The sequence below is a fragment of the Dermacentor silvarum genome, chromosome 10 (genome assembly GCF_013339745.2).
Source record: "Dermacentor silvarum isolate Dsil-2018 chromosome 10, BIME_Dsil_1.4, whole genome shotgun sequence".
NCBI lineage: Eukaryota > Metazoa > Arthropoda > Arachnida > Ixodida > Ixodidae > Dermacentor > Dermacentor silvarum.
In genome coordinates, this window is record NC_051163.1 from 5,977,576 (window position 1) to 5,998,932 (window position 21,357).

The window sequence follows — 21,357 nt, forward strand, 5'->3', positions numbered from 1 at the left end:
CACTTCCTGTCGGAAGTTGCATACGTTCGGCCTGCACAGGGAGAGAGAACGCCGTGGTCAATGGCCGCGGGGTTATCAAACGCCGTCCACACGTCGATAGTTCCAACATGCTCGGTAATTAGTACAAATGAAGATACGTTGGCACTGCGTCACTTTGTTTGGAAACGGGAGCCTTTTGAGGGGGCGAGGCAGAAAACGCAAGAGAGAATAAATCGAGAGGGTGGTTTAGCCACAACAGCATTCGGCAGTCAACCGAGATAACTTAGTCGGAATAGAGGAGGAAAAACGTCGTCAGCCTCGTTTGTGTACAGTGCAGGCGAAGGCCTCTCCCAGTAATGGCTTGCGTCAGCTGTCTCCATCCTATGTCTGCAACGTTTCCTGCACTCTTATCTGCGAAAATGCGCGGGAGAATGCAACTACCATGACGTTACATAAACACATCGGTGGAATATCGGTCTGAAACAGCGTTCCAGAAAGCTCCCATCTGGCAATTATCGTTGTGAAATTCCTGCTCAATAACCGTAAATGAGCACCGAACCTGAAAGCCGACCCCTAATACGAGATGATAAAGCCCGAATGCTCGCGTTATTTTCGTTACCATCTCAGTAAAACGCTCGCACGAAGACAAACTGGTGATCATCTGATGCGCCGACGCAATACCGCCATTTTATCACCATTCGCCTCGATTTATCGCAGCGCGTTTCTGAGACTGGAAAATGCAACAAAAATTAAGGGGAACATACATTTGTTGCGGCGACACGATAGAAAGACAAAGGGTGTTAAAATTGCGCAATTCACGCATAACGCGTTCCAGCAACTATACAAGCGTCATTATAGGTACCGAGCTAGGTAGCTACACTGAGCGAATGACGTTGGAAACAATCGGCGAGCACGGGGAATAGTATCGCACCTATTCTGCTAATTGTGCTGCAAGCGCGCAGGGCCACCGAAACGTGAACCGATCTCCGAGGTCTTGTCCGGAAAAAGGTGGTGTTCTCACAGGCGTTCTGCGGGGACTGCCGCCATCACGATCACACGCAGGCAGCGAGAGAAAGGCGCACAAACCACGTGCGGGGAAGGAAGCAGCGGAAGGCCCGTTCTTCGCGGCACCGGCGAGGAGCCACGCGTGCTTCGGCGTGCTCGTGTAGCCGCTTCATCCGAACATGCACTGTTTGCACTTCAGCGAGGCCATAAGCCACAGCTTAGTTTCGGTTGCAGACGCTATACAGAGTCTCCAGATGCTTTTGAGGTTAGGCGACGGATGCAACCAGTTGCTTCCCGTAATCTCACCGCGTAATGAGAGCCGACAGAATGTTTAGCTCCAACACTGCGCTTGCACTGCGCCGCGGGAAGCAAATGCGACGTCCACCCGAGACTTCGGATTCGTTTGCATTGGACGACGCAAACGCTTCTTCATTTACGTTCCGGCAGCCTACGTTTGGCACTAAAGGCCGATAAAGGTAAGTTAATAGTCTCAACTCGGCAAACGTCTGTCAAAGCATCGTCTGCCCAAGCAGCAGACGAAATAGACCGGCGTAGATAGCATTCGAATTTGCGCTGGATATATGCTCCAACTATGAACTGAAGATCTATCATCCGAGTTATTGCAGCACAATGATTCGAGGAAAGATCCATGGCGTGTTTTTGGAAAGCAACCGCGTAACAGTGGGGAATCTTGGGCTCATTGGTGAAGGAAGGAAAATAAGAGGTGAAAGGCAGAGAGGTTCCTACATGACGTACGTACACAACTGTAGCTTTAACACTGACGAGGACGAAGAAGTGTGAACGCACTCGTGTTGGGAACCTTGTTTCTTCGTCGGTATTAGCGCTACAATTGTATACGTCAAGTAGGAACCGTGCATTTGAGGTAAAAAATTCTTCGCAGCACGTGGAGCACTGAAACCGCCATAAAGTAACGTAACATTTTCCTTTCTATCCATGCCGTCCGCTTCCATCTTACCGATTTATCTCTTCGTAAAGCTCTAACAAGTTGGCAGATTTCCGCATAATTATTTCGGTTCAGCTCGTACGAATTTATACCGACAAAAATTTCCATGCAGCGACAGCAGCGTGGCGGATACACCGACCAGCGATTGCCTAACAAAATGTGTCCTAACAGGTGGACTTGCAATAAATGCGCGTACTCGTTAAGCCAGGGCGCTGCTACGAGACATTTGACAGCGTAGGTTTCCATTATGCTGGAGTCTAAACATCGTTGACTGCTCTGACCCCCCCCTCGCTCACAAGCTGGCCATTTGCCGCCGGACGTTCGTTCGAGAAATGGAGCCGGTGCTGCAGGTGGCGGCCTGGTTCAACTGTGCGGCTTTGTTGGAAGAAGCGCGTGCGCACGCGTTCATTCACGATGCCCGCACCACAACTCACGCGCCCCTTTGTTGCCAAGGTCGCGTCTGACCCGCGCACGCTGGTCACACCGGACATCCGCGTTAACGCCACGCCAGCGGACTGCCACGAAAGGCCGGCGCGTCATTCCAGCCTGGCTACATTTAACGCCAGTGCTGTCGCTGCATACGTGCCGGGTACGGAGGGCGCCATTAACGCCGAACAATCAGACACGTCATGCAGCCGATAGTAATAACGTCACTTAGAACGCGAAGGAACTAAAACAAGAGCACCGCATCCCCGTGAAAGAAGCTTCCAAAGCGGGTCCGACAATCTGCCCAATACAGCTGTAAATCCCCACCTATATATATATATATAATCAACAAGGCAAAACGCCCCGCACATTCAATATTCTATCAGACTAATGTAACTTTTTTGTTGGTGGTGGTGTTGTTAGAGATTCAAGGCAAGGGTAGACATAATTCGCGGGATCATTATTGTATTTAATGGTCACTAACTAAACATAATCACTTTAAAGTAGACTACACACTAACTATTCGTATTCGAAAATGAACAATTCGGTACTTTCGAGTATTCGTAAAAAAAACATATCTTTCGCAAGAACCTAATGCTTTAAGTCTGGCTACTGTCCGCCTGCTAAATGGCGAATTATCCGATGTCGGGTAACGACTCAAGTATACAGGCGTACCTAATTATACCGAAACAAACATTTCTGCTGTAAATATATACGCCTGCGTTCCATATCCCATACACTTCTGTTTGTATTAGATTCGCATTCGAAAAAGATTATATTCGCCATCTCCTGCTTGAAGATAAAATTTGAGGTTACGTCATATTTGCGGAATTGAAGCGGGTCAGTGCTCGAGGTACTGAGCACAGTTTTCTCAAGTCCTCCAGCGCTATGAATCTTGGCTACATGATGTTTAGTTCGGCCCAAATCCCCAATCTCGAATAACTGCTGACAATCGCCTTCGAAATAGCCCGAATTGACACAAAGTAGTACATAGGACGTCGACAGCCCTGCAGTTGAGTTAATTCCGCACAGAATGATTGCGCTTCCGTCAACAAAGCACTGCTCACCCTTTCCACCAGGGCTGTCGTGCGGGAAAGCCGAAGCCGAAGAAGCCGTCATCCCTCCAAGGCCGAGTCTCCACGATCACTGCGGTGGGAGTCTCTTCGGCGCTCCCGCTGCTGCTGCTGCTCTCCGAAGCCGCCGGTGCGCCCTGCCCAATCCTGCACAGTGATACAAAAAAATGTCGACCAATTTATTCAACAGAAGCAATCACAACATCGAGCGGCAGATAACTTGCCCTCTTCAGCACCCTTGGACAGCTATATGTAAAGAAAAAAGTCGCAGTTTCGCCTGAAAGCATCGATTGCGATAGCAAATTAGTAGATAGCTATACGAAATAAGGATAGTAGTTTTATCGGCCGTATAAAGTTGTAAATATTCGCTTACTCACTAAATAAACAAGCACGGTGTCACGCGCGCGCAAGTAAACATGAACACATCTCGCTCGATGACCGCGGGAGCTCGTCAAAACGCTGGAGTGAGAAAGCGCGCCAGCGGCAGCGAGTAAATTGACTTTCGCGCTGGCTCTCGCTTCAACGCGAACTAAACGTCGAAAGCGCAGCGCATACGAAGCTACCGGCACTGGGCGAATGCACTTTAGCCCATCGCAGATCGCTTTGAAGATCAGGCTCCCGCGGGCGCGCACTTGCTTTCAAGATAGCTCCGTGAGCAGCAGCTGCATAAGCAGAACGCACCCTCCTCCCCTCCCCGTCGCCTCCTCTCAGTGCCTTGAGCGCGAACGAAGACTGTGCGCTTCCGGCCGCCTTCCTCTCTCGCGTGCGCGCGATAAAGCTGCGGTTGCCGGCTCACCCTCGCACGCTTTCATTCGCACACACAAAGCACGTCGCCCGGCGACGATTTTATCGCCGTTGCACGTTATACGGAACATCACTACGACGGCGACGGCAAAAATGCGCTTGGAGTGTCCATATAATTGCTATCGCAATAAAATGCCAGGCAATTACTATACCCGCGAAATTTGAGCGCCGCTGTATAGGTGTTTTCATCTCGCGATATATTGAGGCCGAAATCACCATACGGACTGGCAGTGGGCCAGTGCCATCAGCGCCTTCCCAGAGGGAGGGGCAGTATAGGAACGCTGGCATGATGAGCGGCATCGGAGTCAGCTGTGGAAGAAGACGAAGGCGCGAGCAGTGGCACGAGCGAGTTCGCGCGGTTACGCCGAAGGACGGCGACGCTCAACCCAGGAACGGGCGCCTAAGAGCTGCGCTCTAGGACCTTCCACAGACAGAAAGAAGTTGGGACCATGGCCTCGCACATCGTAGCAACCACACGAGCGCTGCTGCGGCTATTGAAGTCCACCGGACTGAATGACCGTCTGTGATGAACAATCCAGTCTGTGTGCGTCTCTCTGAACTCTGTCCTGTATCTTCCGTCCCCCACCTCCCCTTCCCCCTTGACCCAAGCAGTTCCTTCATATCTCCCTAAAGGAATAGCGAACCGGTCACACTGCCTTTATTAAGAATGCTCGCGCACAGTGAACCAGGGCGGAAACCAGGAAAACAACAGACCCATACGAGAGACACGGAAGACAAAGTGATCGGCAATCGTCCTGTACACTTGTCTATACAGTGAAAGCTTTTTGTTCCTCAGATTTTTACAGTGCAGATAAAGAGTGATGTCTATGATGGACGCCTTTTCTATTCTGCCTCATTTCCTTCCCCATATGCTTGTCGCCTTGCTCTGGAAGTGTGAAAGCTATAGCGTGGTGGAATTCCAGCGGAGGAGCTGACTTTTACATAAAACGTTCTCCTTTTACGTTATCCAGGTTTTCATTAGCGTCCCTACAATTGGCAACAAATGTGAAATGAGCGGACAATTTAACCATAGTACGCTAGAGCATAATTACACTGCACTATAACGGGCTCGCTCGAGATTTTCCGGTGGGTCCTTGCATTTGATTCGAGCAAACATGCGAGGACGTTCGCCCACGGAGAGTAACGAAGGACACAGAGCGAAAACAAATAAATCAGTAGACCCTCCCCTGTCGAGGAAATGGGGGTAAGCGAAGCTTCTCGTGTGTTTCTTCGGCGTTCCTTCGAACTAATTGCACTGACGAGTACCACGTTGTGCTCGAACCACAACCGGCCGAAGTTCTGGTTGAGAAACTCGCGTTGAAACCTGGCCGTCGCACCGGGGAGCGTTGCTGAGGCGTGCACCACCGTTGTCTGGTTCCTGGAGGGCAAGACGACGCTGACGTTTCGCCTGGGCTACGGAAGCCCTCACGTTAGAATCGGCACGTCGACGACGAGCGCTTTCCCCGAGCGAGTTCGCGGCGCCGTTTCTCAAACGCAGCATGCTCCTCGGCGGAAGGCACCACGCGCGGCCTTTCCATCCGGGCGAAAGTGATCTGAGGCGAGGGTAGCTCAGCAGAGCACGCGCCAACCCCCTTTTTCCTTCCCTTTCCCTCTCCGCGATACACCAAACAACCCTGATTGGTCGCGCGCGTCACGTGATCTGGCGCAGCTTTCCCCGCGCCTGCTCTTCCTTCCTTGTCCCTGGCTCATACCCGCATATACAATGCGGGTAAGCGCCACACCTGAGTTTTTGCGTGACTACAACACCACCGAAACTTGTTAGCCAATACAAGCTTCGCTTGAAAAAGTCTGCAAAGCGTTCGGGTGCGCGTTTTGGCCGCTAGGAAGGAAGACATCGTGAGATGATATAGACCGACATGTATGCTCGCGAGTGCCGCCCAGAGAGCTGAACATTAATTTCACTGAAACGCCAGGTGTAACGCAATGCGAGCACGTTGAAGAGCGAAAACCTGTCATGCAACCGAGTATGCGCAAGATAGGTGAAGTCGCTTCCCGATGTACGGCGCTCAGCGCCAGGCGTCAAATTTGTCGTATACGCACTTGCTGATGGAAGGGTTCTTGAAGCGAGTGATAAGAACAGCACAAGACAGGACAGAGCGGAGACAGGCGTGTTCTAAATACGGGAAAGATGGATTCGCTCGCATCACAGAATACTCCAACCTGGAATCGGAAGTTTCACTCTATAGATGTGGCACTGCTGCGTCACGCACGATTCCATGCGCGACGCGGCCGACTCCCGCTCTCGCCGTGACGTCATGGATTTTGACGCCGACCTGTCGGGTCTAGTTAAATTTTTATCGGTAAAAATAGACTACACTGTGTTCTAAAAGAGATGCTCAACGTGGGAAGCTTCAAAAACTATTACTGAACCACAACGGCCAAATTTGCAATCCGTGACGTCACGCTGACGTACGGGCCTCGGGTTGTCAGTGAGGAATTCAACACAATCTTTTGCCGTCATCATCTCCTCTGGTAATTAACCTATTACCGCGAAATCAACGGAAGCATTGTTCGTCGAGAATACTTTATCATTTAAACTGATTCAGTGCTTCTCGCTATAGCGTGCCTTTAAGCCGGGCAAGAGAAAACAAACATACTATTTAGAACAGTAAAATAAGACAGAACACAACACTGAGTTAAATCTCGGCCATTTGTCTCATTTTCTTATCCGCCCTTGGGCAAATTCAGAAGAGTCGCGCGTGAAAGCTAGCTGTATCAGTTTCAGGAAACCAGAGAGCGCTGTTACGCTGTCAAACGATTCCGGGCGCAGTGAGATGTGCTCTGCCCCTGTAGCTTGTCCTTCATTGCCATAGAAAGTTGTCCACGAGTATAATATCTTCGCAAATCTCCCCAAATATTTCTTTTTCGCGGTTTTCCCGCCCATAATAATTTACACCCTTAAAATTGGCTAAGGGTGTAAATTGGTCTATATAACTCATTCTGCACCCTTTTTGGTGTAAAGGTCCGAGTTAGATCAATTTACGCCATTATTCACTTTTAAGGGTGTAAATTATTTTGTGGTGTACGAAGAACCGGAAGCGACATCCTGACCTAAAAAGCTCTTCATGCGAGGCTGCCTTATCGAGAACGACGCGGAGTGGTTGCGAAGAAAAACAAATGGGCCGCCGCCGGGAAGCCGCAATGAAGCGCTTCCTGGACTGCAAGGACGACGGGAAACGTGGTGATAGTTATCGCGTCCAGGCGCTGCTAAACAACGCGCGCGTTCACCGCTCTCGACTCGCGTGCGAACAATTTGCCTCGTTTGCCGCCCGCCTGGAGTAAGTGGTTCATCTGCGGGGGCGCCATTATATGGCGCGCTTGTCGGGTTGATGCCCATGTAGGTAAACAACGCATCAACTGCCAACGTATCCTTCAATGCGCTCGAAAGCGGGACGCTATACAAGGGTTGGCTTGAGCTCCCGAGCGAGTTTACTATCTCGTACCGCCGTCAACAAACTCTCGAGCTGATCAACTGTAAGCGAGGACTGCGTGAACTTCATGGCAAAGTACGTGCGTTTCCGCTCCCCCCCCCCCCCCCCCCCCAAGGTTCTTTAATATCAAACCCCAGTTTTACCTGAATTCTGTACCGCCAGTACTCACCGCACCTTTACAGGCTCACCGACGTGAAAAAGCCAGTGCAGCGGTCAAATGAAGGATTTTGTGAATGTAATTATAAATCTACGCAGTTGTTCCGCCTCACGAGTCCTACGCACACTATAGCCGAACTCGCTAAAAGTTGCCAGGCAGAAGCAGGAGTGCTCATCGACAGTGGTTAGTATAGCACTGGCACAATGATTTGAAAACCGATTGAGTATCGGGTGTTGCGCGCGGTGTCCAGGTTGAAATCTGCATGCGCGACCTCGTCGACTACGCGTGACATCGGTCGCACGTGAGAGCGAAGCCATCGACACTCGGAGCGATGTCACTTTCGGTGACGTAAGCAGCGCTCACAAAAAAAAAAAAAAAAAAAAAAAAAACCGGCGTAGTGCAATAACAAGCGTCGAGTGAAATTCCGAGACTGGCGACACCAGAGAGGGAGCTCATTTTCCGTCACGTCTCTTTCCCAGATCATAGTTTCAGAACACGTGCGTACGCCCTGCACAATGCCGTGTCCAAAGTTTGCAGCTCTCAGTTCACAATAGAAGGGCGCTCAAGAAAAATAAAGGAATGACAACTCGACTCCATTGGTCGCGGAACGAACATGGCACTCGTGCATGCAAAAGCGCGCTTGCTCCTTTCTGTCCGTACTGGCGCACTCTGTTCGTGGCTTTGTGGCCTTGCTGCTCCTTTGCTCTTTCTATCCCCTCCTTCCTGAAGCAGGTGTTGTGGCCCTCTCCGTGGCAAGTTGCCCGTCTGCTCCCTCCACATTTCCCTCTCTCTACAGGCGTGTAATCACATCGAATAATAATCTGACGCGGAAGCTTCACCTTAAGCCGAAACGTTTTGCAGACGCTAGCGCTGGGTTCCACTGCATATGCAACGGCAAACACATGGTCGGGACGCTTTAGCGCAACCACCACTGTGTCGCTATACATCTAGTATAGCCTTGAACTCGGACTAAACAAGCATTGCGCTATATCCGTCACCTGCGGTATGCAGTGTCCGCAATCTGCCAGCCTTGCGCACGCTTGACGGCGTTGATTAGGTATTGGGCTCGAGGACATACCGTGGCGCCATCTGCTGGAATCTCCGTGACGTAGAAAGAGGCATCACATGATACTGGCTGCGAAGTGTTCGGCATCTCCGGCGGTTTAATTACGGCTATAGTTCCGAGTGCTTGCATGATTTAAGCGTTGTAAATGTGGCCTCTTTGCTCCAAAACAACCTGTTATTTTAAAAGCTTAACGATGAGGCCAAAAGTAGAACTGCATATACAAGTGCACATGATATTAAGCCTGGCGAGCGACTACAATTGCGAACACGAGCTCTTCAACCGCCTTGCCAATCGCCACAGTAAAAAGCAGCGGTTGAGTCATGCGCGGACTTGTCTCTATGGAAGGCTGATGAGGTGACGCCATCTGTTTTTCTAGCACGACGTGTCTCTCAGTCATCATTCTTGGCTAGTTGATATACTGTCGGGCAGCGCTCCAAAAACGACGGCACCGCAGGCAGCACCCTGGGAGTCGCAGATGCTTGTCTTACGCGTTTAGCCGACCTGCCGCGGAGTGCCCAAGCCTTAGGCGCCGCTGCACTTAGCCAGATACACACACGGAAGACATTTCGTCGTTAAGTGGAGACCCTTCCTAACCGTAATGTTCGCGTCGTCTGAAGGTCGCTTTCACGCAAACGCTCAGTTTTCTATACAGCTATAGCTGTCTCCCGACGGCGCGTGATCTATTATGCGGATCGAATTCATCCATTAAATAAATATGTGCAGTTGATATTTGTCATTAGACTTCTTAAGACACTGCTGCCTTCTTATAAACTTGACGTTTTGGCTTCACGTTTACAGACCAAAAATTCCCGGCGGGTTGCTTCCAAGCGTTGGTTGGCAAAGAGACAAGATCAGACGTCTACAGGCCCGCGTATAAACAATCTATAGCTTCACATAAAGCGAGTGTGGACTGTCTATAGACGACTTTCTAGACGACCTACTCGCACCACTTTTCTTTTTTTTTTTTTTATAGCGCGTGTCCTATGCTGGTTTCGATTGGTAAACAAGCATGGTAGCATTGGGGGCAATCTAGCAGCCAAGAGGCCCACCGAGTGACGTCTCTGCACTTTCCTCCGCATTTTACGCTCGGTTTCTTGACGTGTCCGGTCAAGGAGGCTGCAGTTACACTGCGGCGGCAGAACTAAAGAGAAATGAACTGTTCAACGAATGTGCAGACAAGTCGGAACAAAGCAGACTGCTAACTTCAGTCGAGCTGTGTCAAACGAACTGGCTTGTAAGTTACTACAGCCCACACCGGCACAAGGACACACAAGGACGAGGACAAGAGCTGCGATTGACACCACAGTAATCGGAAGGCCCGCGAATAATCAAACTAGAAGCATCATCGAAGCAGCGGCCATTGCTAAGGAAGGCGATGATAGCAAGCCTTCCATCGCTCTCTCGGGATAATAGTTATCACATTCGGGGTGCGTGGAAAGCGGTGCGCCCACTTTGGGTTTTTCACAGTAGTCACGGTCTTGTTATCAAGGTTTGTGTCGTGCGCTACTCTCGGGAAATAAAACAAAACGACTCAGCGCTTGTCTGTTCCTGTCTTTGTCTCGGTGTACGCTGTAATTCGCAGCAACATGGAACACCGACTAGGCCCATGTCAAATCTTGTAAGCGCTGCTCTTAAGTGCACAGCGCTACACATTTGCGAAACGTGTCACAGCGCGTTCACATTATGAGCCTGTCGAATGGAGATTGTTGCGATCGGCCCGTTTGCCCTTGAAAACAGTAGGCTAACGGAGATAATGGTGAACGAGCCGACGACCCCGTCCGAGCAATCCCCGACCATGACGACTCATGGCCGGCAGCTGGGCTCTGCCAGGAGGGGATTTCCCTTCATGTCACTCGTGATCGGCCCACGCTGCCGCGCCGGAGACAGCGCGCTTCCCTCCCCCCTGTTCGTGCCCAGTGAGGTGCTTGGCATAAAGCTCTCTTCGGAGAAAAAGTGCTACCGCCCTCCGGATTGGCGGGACGTGGTGACATCCGTCTTCTGACGCCGGATTGGGGGAAGGTGACAGGACAAAGAGAACGAAGGGGTTAAAAAGAGGGGACGGACGCTTGGTGAAGATCGTCGACAGCTTGTACTTGAACGCGAACCTCTTACGTTCCGTATTTCTTGAGAAACCCATGTAAATAATGTAATATAAACTTGTCTGTAAACGTCTTGGGTGTCGGTTCCAGTCCCACGATCCCTTTCTCCTCCTGCGGAATGGGTACCACAAATCATCGGACCCCCGGTCGCAACAAGATCGACGTGCATACCCAGCAATCTGTCACTTGCATAGTCCCCAGTGCATTAGGCTTGCCCAAGGTTTAATATAGTAAAACTAGGCGTTCAAATTCCGGCAAAGTTCCTGCTGTCTGCACTCGGGATCAGGTAACGTGGAACAGGATCTTTTAAACCTTGATCAGCGTTGTGGGTGTGTTTAAGGAAAGTAAATTGTGGGGTTTTACGTGCCAGAACGACGGTATGACAATGAGGCACGCCGTCGTGGGGCACTCTGGATCAATTTCCACCACACGGCGTTCTTTAACGTGCACCCAATGCACGGTGCAAGGGCGTTTTTGCATTTGGCCCCTCATCGAAATGCGGCCGCTGCAGCCGGGATTTGACACCTCAGGCTTAGCAGCGCAACGCCACCACGGTGGGTCTGTGCGTATCATTTACTACATGAACCTTTCAAGGCAAGAGCATGCGTCAGGCCACGGCTCATGAGGGCAATGGTTGTAAGGTTGCAATCCCATCCCGCTTCCATGTGTAGGGTAGCAAACCGGTTGTGCTAAACTGGTTAACGTCCCTGCCTTTCCTTCTCCACTTTTTCCATGCCTTCCTTCAATCCGTGAAGCGCACAGCCATTGTCGAAAGTACCGAAGCCACTCCGCGAGTGGCAAGATTTGACGTCGAGCACTGTGACAAGGCTCATAGCAAGTCTGCCGCTCCAGTACGCTCAATAGTGACTGGAATTGTGAATTCCATGACAATCCCGTGCTCCCAAAGTATTACTTAGAACACCAGTGTAAATTCCGTGGCATATTTTGAGAACCAGTCTCTCGAAAGTGGCGCTACAGCATAGGGATATAGTATAAATATACACTTACCCGGTTCAAATACAAATATTTGATCTTGCTCAGAGGAACGGTCACTCAATTACCTTCCAATGGGTACCTGGTCACTGCGGCTTGGCCGATAACGAGCTAACTGATGCAGAAGCAAGAACCGCTATTCCTGCAGCCGTCGAAATAAATATTCCTTACTCGCGGAGCGATGTAAACACTTTGTTGACCACGCGCATGCAAGATTGCGCAGCACAATACTGGGTTCAACCAGACCATCGGTACAGGCGCCTCCGGGAAATAGACTGTGAGAGGACTTTTCGCCTCCCACCTAAAGTCAAGCGATGCCAAGCAAGCATGCTTCACCGGATTCGCCTGGCCGTCGCCTTCAGTCGACGCTATGCACATCTGATTGACCGTGCGGACAGTCCGAACTGTGAACGCTGCCAAGTGTCGGAGATTCTCCAACATCCGTTTTGCGACTGCCCTCTCTACGCATCACAGCGGAAGATACTGGCGTTGACGCTAGCAGGCATTGGAAGACAAACATTGTCCGAAAGTACTATTTTGTCCGCCATGTGTGACTGTACAGTAGGATCAATAGCAACAAGGGCTGCCCCGAACTACTTGAAGACCACCGGACTAGACAAGGCTTTAAGGAAGCCACTGTGTTATTGTATATATGCACCCCTTCTTCCTGTCCTCCTCATCATCATCATCTTCCATCACTCTTTTTTGTCCCCTTTCATTTTTCCCCTGTGCAGAGTAGCAGGCCAGAGCATATGCTCGCTCAGGCCGACCTTTCTGCCTTTAACATAAATGATCTCTCTCTACCCGGTTCAATTCAAGGATTGCAGAGCGTTCTCCTAAGTAATAAGTGTAAAAAAAGGCAATGGTAAAACATTTAATTATAGCACAATTTATGACACCCGCAAAAACAAATAACGTATTGCCGAAAAAGAAATAAGAACTTCATATCCCTATCTCACTGCTCTTAACATTTTCTTGAAGCTCGAAGACCGGGACGGAAAATACTGTCGCACTGAGTATCGCCGTATCCTGCGTCTATTTTGTTATAACGGAATATTCTTCCTATCAGGCAGAGCGTCAAGCGAAAAATAACAAAAAAAGAATTGAAATAAAAAAGGTCACTGTGTAAATGGCCCTTCAGCGCGCAAACGACTGACAAACGCGCTAAATAATGAGGATAGACGGCAAACAGCAAGGAACTCGGACAGGAGCGAGCAGCTATATACGCACACGAGTCGCAGCAAAAGGAAGACGATCCGGGCCGCGTCACAGCCGCCTATGTGTACAGCAGCCCTCAGACAGACAGCATCACGTGCATGATGTCTACGCCGTCCAGTCACGAAGTACTGTGGACCGACTGATACGCGGGGGTCGTGCAACTAATTCATTCTATCTTGTTTGTATTTGCTTGTTTTATACACCCGACAAGACTTCCTTCGATATAGCCCAAGTACAACTGTCTGCCTTCACAGCAACGTGGCTCTGACAGGACGCGACCCATTTTCGTTCCCTGACTGCCGCCAAAGTTCGAAACGACTGCATCGGAGCAACGTGCAATTCGTAGACAAAGCTGCGAAGGTTGGGGAGATGACCGAGATGGCTCGTCCGACTATAACATGAATTGCGACTACAGCTATAGCAGTAAGAATGCAATGACTATCGATACTGGCGGTGAGTCGGTCAGTTCGTGAGGCAGACTTCAACACCGGGAAGCCAAGGTTACTGCGGGCGTAGTGGGAGAAGCCTACAACGTGTACAATCACGTATATATTTGAGCACACGACTTGTGCGTCTTAGTTTTGTCTAATGGCGGCAAGAAAACAAACTGCAGACATTAAGCTTTTAGAATACGCAGAAAACGTAATCCCACCATCTTGACTTTCCTTTCGACGGCGTGTGCAGCTCTTTGGAATAAAGTTACGTAGCTTTGACAAGTTCATCAGCAGTCCATAATTCGTGAGTGATGTGCACAAAAGAATAGCTTCAGGACACCCTGCTGCAGGCGCCTTCTGACGAACGCCTTTCTCGAGATGTTTCCGGCTGGATAAAGTTTCTTGCCAGCAGCGGGACAGAGCCAGCCACTGACGTCTGCTGCGGATTCTCTCGCAGCACAAACAAGCGCGCGCCACGTCTTTCAAAAGAAGCTGCAATATGCCTGTGCCAAGTGCGCATAGTCGGTTCTACATCGTCCGTGCGTAATCGTTCAGGCGAGTAACGCCGGCAAGCTTATGCGAGGATACATTCCGCCTGGAGATTTGACACAACGGGCGCACAATGTAAAACGCCGTTCGCCTGCAGCCGAACTTCCCCATTCAACGAATGAAAAAAAAATGAAAAAAGAGAATGTCGGCATCTCCAGCTGCGAGTCTTCGACATTTTCGGCGCATAATTACCCCGCCCATGTAAGTATATAGGATGGGTGGGGTTAAGCTTCCTCGGCTTCACTGCCGAGCGCCTCACGGCTATACACGCATGGCACCACGCGTGGTGAGGTTGCGACGTGCGTCAGCATTTGTGCGCTGTGAAAAAGAAGCGACTGCGAGCCCTTGAATAGAAAACACACGTCTAACCATCTCGCTTTTTTTTTTTTTTCAGCGGACAAAGAAAAAACACAAACTCAAGGGCGTACGAGCCGTACCATGCCACCATTTGAGCTAGCATCCCGCCTCAACGCGTCGCACGTGGGAGATGGATGCTTTAAATGCAAGCTATACACGGCGTGTGTACGTTGACTCGGCAATGCCATGCAGCATTCGCCGGGCTGCGTGCTGGTGCACCGCATTGACTCGCCACGCATACATTTGCCGAGGCCGCGTCGTCTGCTCCCGAGAAAAGTTTAGCAGACGACGTCGCAATGCTCTCGGCGTGACAGCAAAGTGCTGCGATGTGCAAATGCTTCCCACAGGAATAAATTCCGTGCATTAAGGGCAGTGTCGTACAAATGCAATAGTGCTTTATTTCACGAGCTACGGTCGCCGTCTCGACACGCCTTCGAGCTTCCACGGGGTTGCACCGATTTAACGACGAGGTACGACGACAAAACCACGAGAAAACTTCACCCATCCTACACGTAAAATACATCGCGCTGCCATGTCTAAGTGTAGCGCTTGAGCGATGTCTTAGTTTTCTTTCTCGAAGCCAAAAGCGCTTGTTTCTGTTAGAAGTCCTGCCTGTCCTTGGAAGCGTTTCCTATGTGGGCGCCCGCGACTGTGACAGCGCAGTTCATGGTCACGCAAATTTGCGTACTCATATGTACACGCAGATGGCACCGATAGCCTACCAGTCTAATCTAAAACACCAGCCTGTTATTCCGTAAATACAAAGCAGTCCAAAGCAGATCTGAAGTCCATGTGACCCATAGCAGGGCTATCTCCGCCTGAACACTAGTGTAACTCATCCAACATTTTGGCAATGAATGAGACGCGTGCTCAGACACGTCGTGCTGGAAGGTTGCGAGCCGTCATTTATTTTCCCAGCACACTTGCAGCTATCTCATGCCTATATAATTTAACTCTCGCGTGAAAAGAACTCCAACCTCCACTAACGATTATACGTTCTGTTACTGGCGGAGAAAGAAAGGAAAGGGGGGGTTACACCAAGGGGCGTGGCACCAGCAAACAGCTTCTCGGAATTCCTCGTGATCTATGATGGGACGCGGGAAGGGCCAGGAGAATTAAACGATGTTGCGCAAATTTGGCAACGTTTCATGTAAACCTGCAATTTATTTCCGAGAAAGAAGAAATGCGCGCAGAACTGCAACGCGTTCACAGGAGCGCGTGCGTCTGGCCTTGGACAGTTGCGGGCATACTCGTTGTCGCCTGCAGAAGCCTCGCATGCGCACACAATGTTTCTAATTCCGTTTGGTCCCATGTGTGTACACTGATGGCGTTATGTTTGCAGTTAAGGCTTTAAAAGGTAAGATTAATGTTACGAAATGTGTTCCTGCTTACTATATATGTTTTCCAATATGCTTGTCAAGCGGAGACCTATACTGCATGTTCCAAAAGAACTTCTTGGGCATGTTGGTGCTTAGATTTCCTAGGTATACTTGATTGGCGCTTCACTGTCTTCTGTCCGCTTTTCACGAAATGTATTTCGCGCCACAATCATACTGAGTGCACAAACTAAGGGTGATAATATGGGGTCATCTTGAAGAACAGCTCTTCAAGCTCGGTGAAGCCGAGTTTCTTCGCCGCTGGTCTACGCGGTACCTAACCGTGTCTCGAGGCAAAGTTTTGCTACAGCCAGAATAATGCCCAAACTTTGTTTGCCTGAGTAGAAACTGTACCTGTCTGTGCTTCGGATGTCATTCATGAATCCGAGGCTGACATTTATGATTTTGCATGTACACTGTCGTAGTGTTTGTGATGTGTGGCAAAGTTAATGTCAAGCAGACGCAATTTACTGTTTTGTTTGCTCATCGGTTCTGTTTATATGAAGTACGATGTATTGCATGTGTGGTACGTTATATTGCATTGTATACGTTCATACAACAGTTGTACGCGTGCCTACGGGTAAATAAATTTCCTTGTCAGCCACAATCATACCTAGGAACTCTTACAGTATGTGCGAGGAGAAATAAATGCGTCTGTTTTCAGCGTTTGCAATTGACGTTGCGAATTACAGCTGAAATTCGGGGTAGCTTGCACTAGTGGCGCAAGGGGACGGACACAGCGGAGCTAATCGGTTCCTAGCTGGTCCTGGCTATACGAAGTGATGCTAAGTTATAAGCGTATAAGCATTTCCGCGTGGTCCGTGGCATCGGGGAACGCCCCGCGAAGCACTTGAGGTCCGAGCACACGTAGGGGAAGTGGGGCGATAGTTATGCACAGTGTACGGGCGACGCGCAGCAGACGACACGCCGGGATGACGTCACGGCGCATGCGCAGTAGCGCGCAGCTGGTGGGAGCTTGGCCGAGCTACGGTGGCTAGAAGAAGACACGTACCGTAGCCAAGCCGCCACCAGAAGCGCCTGCTGCAGTCACGGACATGTCCGCTATAGAGATTAATAAGAGGCGGTTGGAGGTTTGGTGGCAGAAAAGTAGGGAGACCTAGAACAACGGAAACGTACAGAAACAGAGTTCCCAGTAATGGTTAAAAAAGTTTGATGCTTGGAATTTTTGTATTAGTGCGTTTTCTCAAAAATAAAGGTAGGACATTAGGCAAAATAATAACAAGAGCTTGGTGGCGCAACCCACCACCCCGTTTCAAAGGAGACGCTCATAGCATCCATCCATCCGACACCGCGAGCGTTCGGCGCTAATGCGGGGGAACGAAGCGCGGATGGCGTCGGCAGCACCTCTGAGCGTTGGTGCTGCTACAATTTGTATCTCAAATTGTTTTAAGAGCTCCGCTGTTAAAATAAGATGCGGCGGGAAAGTACGTACAGAGAACAGTGCCTCAACTGCCAGCCTTGCTATGCCGCGCCAGATGCACGCGTGATGCGTAGCGGCTACCACATGAAAATCGGGCGAGTGGCTGATGCCAACAAACAACCTAGCTAAAGCTAACGAGGTAAACCTAAAAATAGCTAAGGTCGCATGTTACGTTCGCTACAGTTAAGTTTAAATGCAAGGTCACCCGACCTGCCGCGAGACATGAACATTCTCTGTCAATGGAAGATAGCTTTGTAGCGGAACGTACTCGAGTATTTTCGCGTTTATATTGCGTTTGTTTCGCTTTTAAGATAATCGCAGAGTGAATAAAATGCTTTGAATTCGGCTGCCCCGCAAAGCTTGGATGGCGCTGTCCTTATCACTGAAAAACATGTGCTGCAGGAACGACGTGGCACATCGGGATGATTTCTCGGCAATAAAGAAATCGGGCAGCTTCGCGCGTCACTCGACGATTTCCGCGCCCACCTTGCAAACCTGCAACTCGTACAGTAACCTTAATTGAGCGCTGGTGTCCGCCGCAGTACGCAATAGTATTTGCATTGCGGCAGTTCGACCGCCGCGGTAACTAAGCGAAGCCACTGCCTTGCCGTGTCAGTGAGCCGCCGCGGTGGGTATCAGGAAGTTCAGTAGTGTGACCTCGAAAGACCTGACCGGTCTGAAGCAAGCGTGTCGTTCGAGACAGAAGCCGGGCGGCAGGCATCAGATGCAAACTATGCAGAGCCAAAGACATGAAAACAAGCGACGCCTCGCATTGACAGCTCAGTTCGTGAGAAGGACCTGATGGTCCTGCAAGAACGGTCCAACAACAAGACCGCGCTTATGCTACTTCCCCTGTTCGAGAGCATCGCGATTGCTCCGTTACTCGTCACGGATGGCACAAGCCGAGACACACAAAAATGCGGGACTGACGGTGTGCGCTCGATTTATTCGTCAGCCGATACCTACAACATGAACACGCATGCGCACAGGACCGCACAGTTATAGGCTTCGTATAGCGTAAAAGGGGCTCCTCTGTACCGATGCGACACGCGCAAAACAATGCGCGAGCTCAACTGTTGTGGTTTTTAGCTTATCCGACAGGCTCAATTAACAGTTTGCGCATCGCATTGTACGGGTACCCTCGGTGCTAAATGTGCCGTTCACGCCATATTACACTAAAATTATACCCTCATAAGTGAATTGGGGTGTTAATTCGTTTATAACTCACTCTTTTTTTTTACACCCATGTAAGGGTGAGTTGTAGATCGATTTACACCCTTATCCACTCTTAAAGGGTGCACATTATTTTACTGTGTACGAACCAGTCACTATTTCTCCAACTCGCCCACGTGACCCAGTGGCAGCATTGCGCTGCCACATGCATGTCTACCTATCGCTACCAATCATCTACTATTACACTACTACTACTACAGCTATTACACGTGTTAACTTGATCAATTATGCCTTTATTTTGCAAATATATTGTATCAACTAAGCCGAAAAGCTGTCACGACTGGCTTTCATTTTGACGCGGCGACGGTTATGTCACCAGTTTATTTTTTATTTCTAACGCCAACAATCATCTACTATTATACTATTATAACGATTTCATGTGTTAAACTGACCAATTATTCATTTATTTTGCATATATAAGGCGTCACGGGCGGACATAATTTGCTGGGGTACTCGCCAAGGAATGCGTACGCATTAAAAAGCATCACTTGGCTCCTAAAGAGTAGCACAGAGATGCTACTAGAACAGCTAATACATTTGTTTTTGCTTCTGCGCAGTCTCACGTGTGCAAATTTCCGGCATTCCCCTCTGAGCAGGCAAGTACTGCACTGGTCAGAACTCGTTCGCGCGTGTTTGTCACAAAGCATGGGCGGACGCGAATGTGGTTCTCCTTTTGAAAGAAGCGCTCCGCGAACACAGCGTGCGCGCTGTTGCTCACACAGACGCATCGCCTACACGCGTTCCATTCCCGAAGACGACGCAGAACAGCGGTCACGCTATGGTATCTAGCCAACACTACTAGCCACACCGGTCCTCGTTAGATTCACGAATCGACACGACTTCCGGGAGACCACCCGGGAACGCCGCCGAGCACCGATGACTACAGTATTCTGTGATGCAACAGAAAGGTTTGAGCGACACTGCATAGCCGTGACCACCAAAGTGAACAGAACAATGACACGGGGGATATCTGCAGGTCGAGCAGTACGAAAGCAGCACGGACTGTCAGCGTTAAAAAATGATCGCGAAGGAATGGGGGACGTATGAATTCAGTCTATATAACTCGCACTGACCTGGTGCCAGCAAAGTAGCACAGAAAGAATACGCAAATGCGACGCGCGTTTTCTCGGATCCAGTGTTATTTTTCCCAGTTCAATGTGGTGCTGCAGCACAAGCAAATCGTTCACCAACACCCGGCGTGTCTACGGACACTTAGCACACGTAGTTATCGCTCGCAGACCACAGGACTGTAGTGAGCGGTAACTGGACATATTGCCACATGGTGTGGCACAGCAAGGGGACTGGAGAAGAAGAGAACGATGTTCGACGCTTACGCTTGCCTGGATCCTCATTCAGCGTACAACAGGGTATACGCGACAATATTATACATATACATAACTGGACAACGTATAGATACTCCGGACGTCTGAACATAATGAGCGCCCAGATCGAAACTAGTACGCCTTTTGCAAGAGGATTACATTTTTGTCTCCCGTTCGTGGTTTCTTTTTCGGGCAATAAGGAGGTCCTGTGCGCATCCGCTGTGGGTCGTCCCCATTTGGGCGGTGTGTGCACCACCAGCGCAATTAAGCAGAACATGACGGTCGCACGAAAAGAAACTTTTCATCAAACTCGGCTTCGGTCGTTGTTAGCACGGTGGCAGCTAGTCATATTTACGCGCATTCTGTGGCCGCGCGACTAACGTTAGCTCTGTGGTGTACAGTACAAATTGAAACACTCTCCTTTAAGCACACTGGAACACACTCCTTTAAGCACGAAGTTGGTGCGACCTGCGTCGTTTTTATAAGCCACTTTCTTCGAGCAAACGTCCGATGATGATTCGGCACCTGTGTCTTCCGTGCTGTTCGTATGTTTCCGCTTACCTGGGTTGCAGGTAAGGCGTCCAGAAGGCGTTGAAGAACCGTCCTCCCCTCTCGCTGCTGGGCTCCTTCTCGGACTCGCGCTCGGAAGAGTCTCCCTCTCTCTCGAAAGCTCGCGATGTGTCACACAGGAGGAGAAGGCACCCGGCGAAAAGCCACGCTACTCGGTTTCGGCAACGAGCCATGATCGCGGTCCTGAAGATGCGGCGACGATCGCTCATCTGGCGTGGCGCCGGCCGCGCGACCGCTTTTCAACTGCCGCGAGGGAGAGGGTGTCGAGCCAAGGTCGCGCGCGCGAAACTTCCAGAAGCGGTGGCGTTCGCGGCGCCGGCATCCGAATAGGCGGCGCGATTCTCTATGCACCGCCACGTTCTCTTCGTGATCTTCGCTCGCCGCGCCGCATCATCGCCGGACGGTTTGTTCGTGGCTCTCTTCCTCCTCCTGCCCATGATTCTTCCCGGCCAGAGGCCAATGACGCGGCCCGGACGTCTCAGAAAGTCGGACTGTCTGTCAGTCAGTCAGTCGAGGGCTTCCGCCCACGTACGAAGCGAGGACGGGACTTGAGGTCACGCCTGAGCGGCGGCCGTGCGATGTAAACTGGTCCGCGTGACGCCATTTGCGGTCGCAATAACGTCCCGGTGATGGCACGGCAGACAAGCAGTGCGCTCTCGTGAAACGGCTCTAACAGTAGCGCCGCCATGTTTCGATACCCACAGAAGGTCTGCATGGTCAGGCTGCTGTTCGAATGGGCTGTTGGGAACGCCGTATCAGGTAGCGCACCTTGAGGGCCTTGAGTCCTTCGCAGTTATGTAATACTACGCTGTCACCAACGTGCTGCAGGAATTCGCGAT

General features: G+C 50.4%; 1 protein-coding gene across 1 annotated transcript in view; it reads right to left on the reverse strand.

Moving 5' to 3' along the window:
• The window catches only part of LOC119431012 (transforming growth factor-beta-induced protein ig-h3-like), a 36,954-nt gene extending 16,217 nt beyond the window's left edge, over positions 1 to 20,737 (reverse strand). Inside the window, 3 exon segments of the mRNA XM_037698482.2 lie at positions 1 to 31; positions 3,442 to 3,594; positions 20,510 to 20,737. The exon segment at positions 1 to 31 is cut by the window's left edge and continues 98 nt beyond it. Coding sequence (XP_037554410.1) covers positions 1 to 31; positions 3,442 to 3,594; positions 20,510 to 20,727 — 402 coding nt within the window. The 5' untranslated portion in view covers positions 20,728 to 20,737.
• Positions 20,738 to 21,357: the final 620 nt, after the last annotated feature.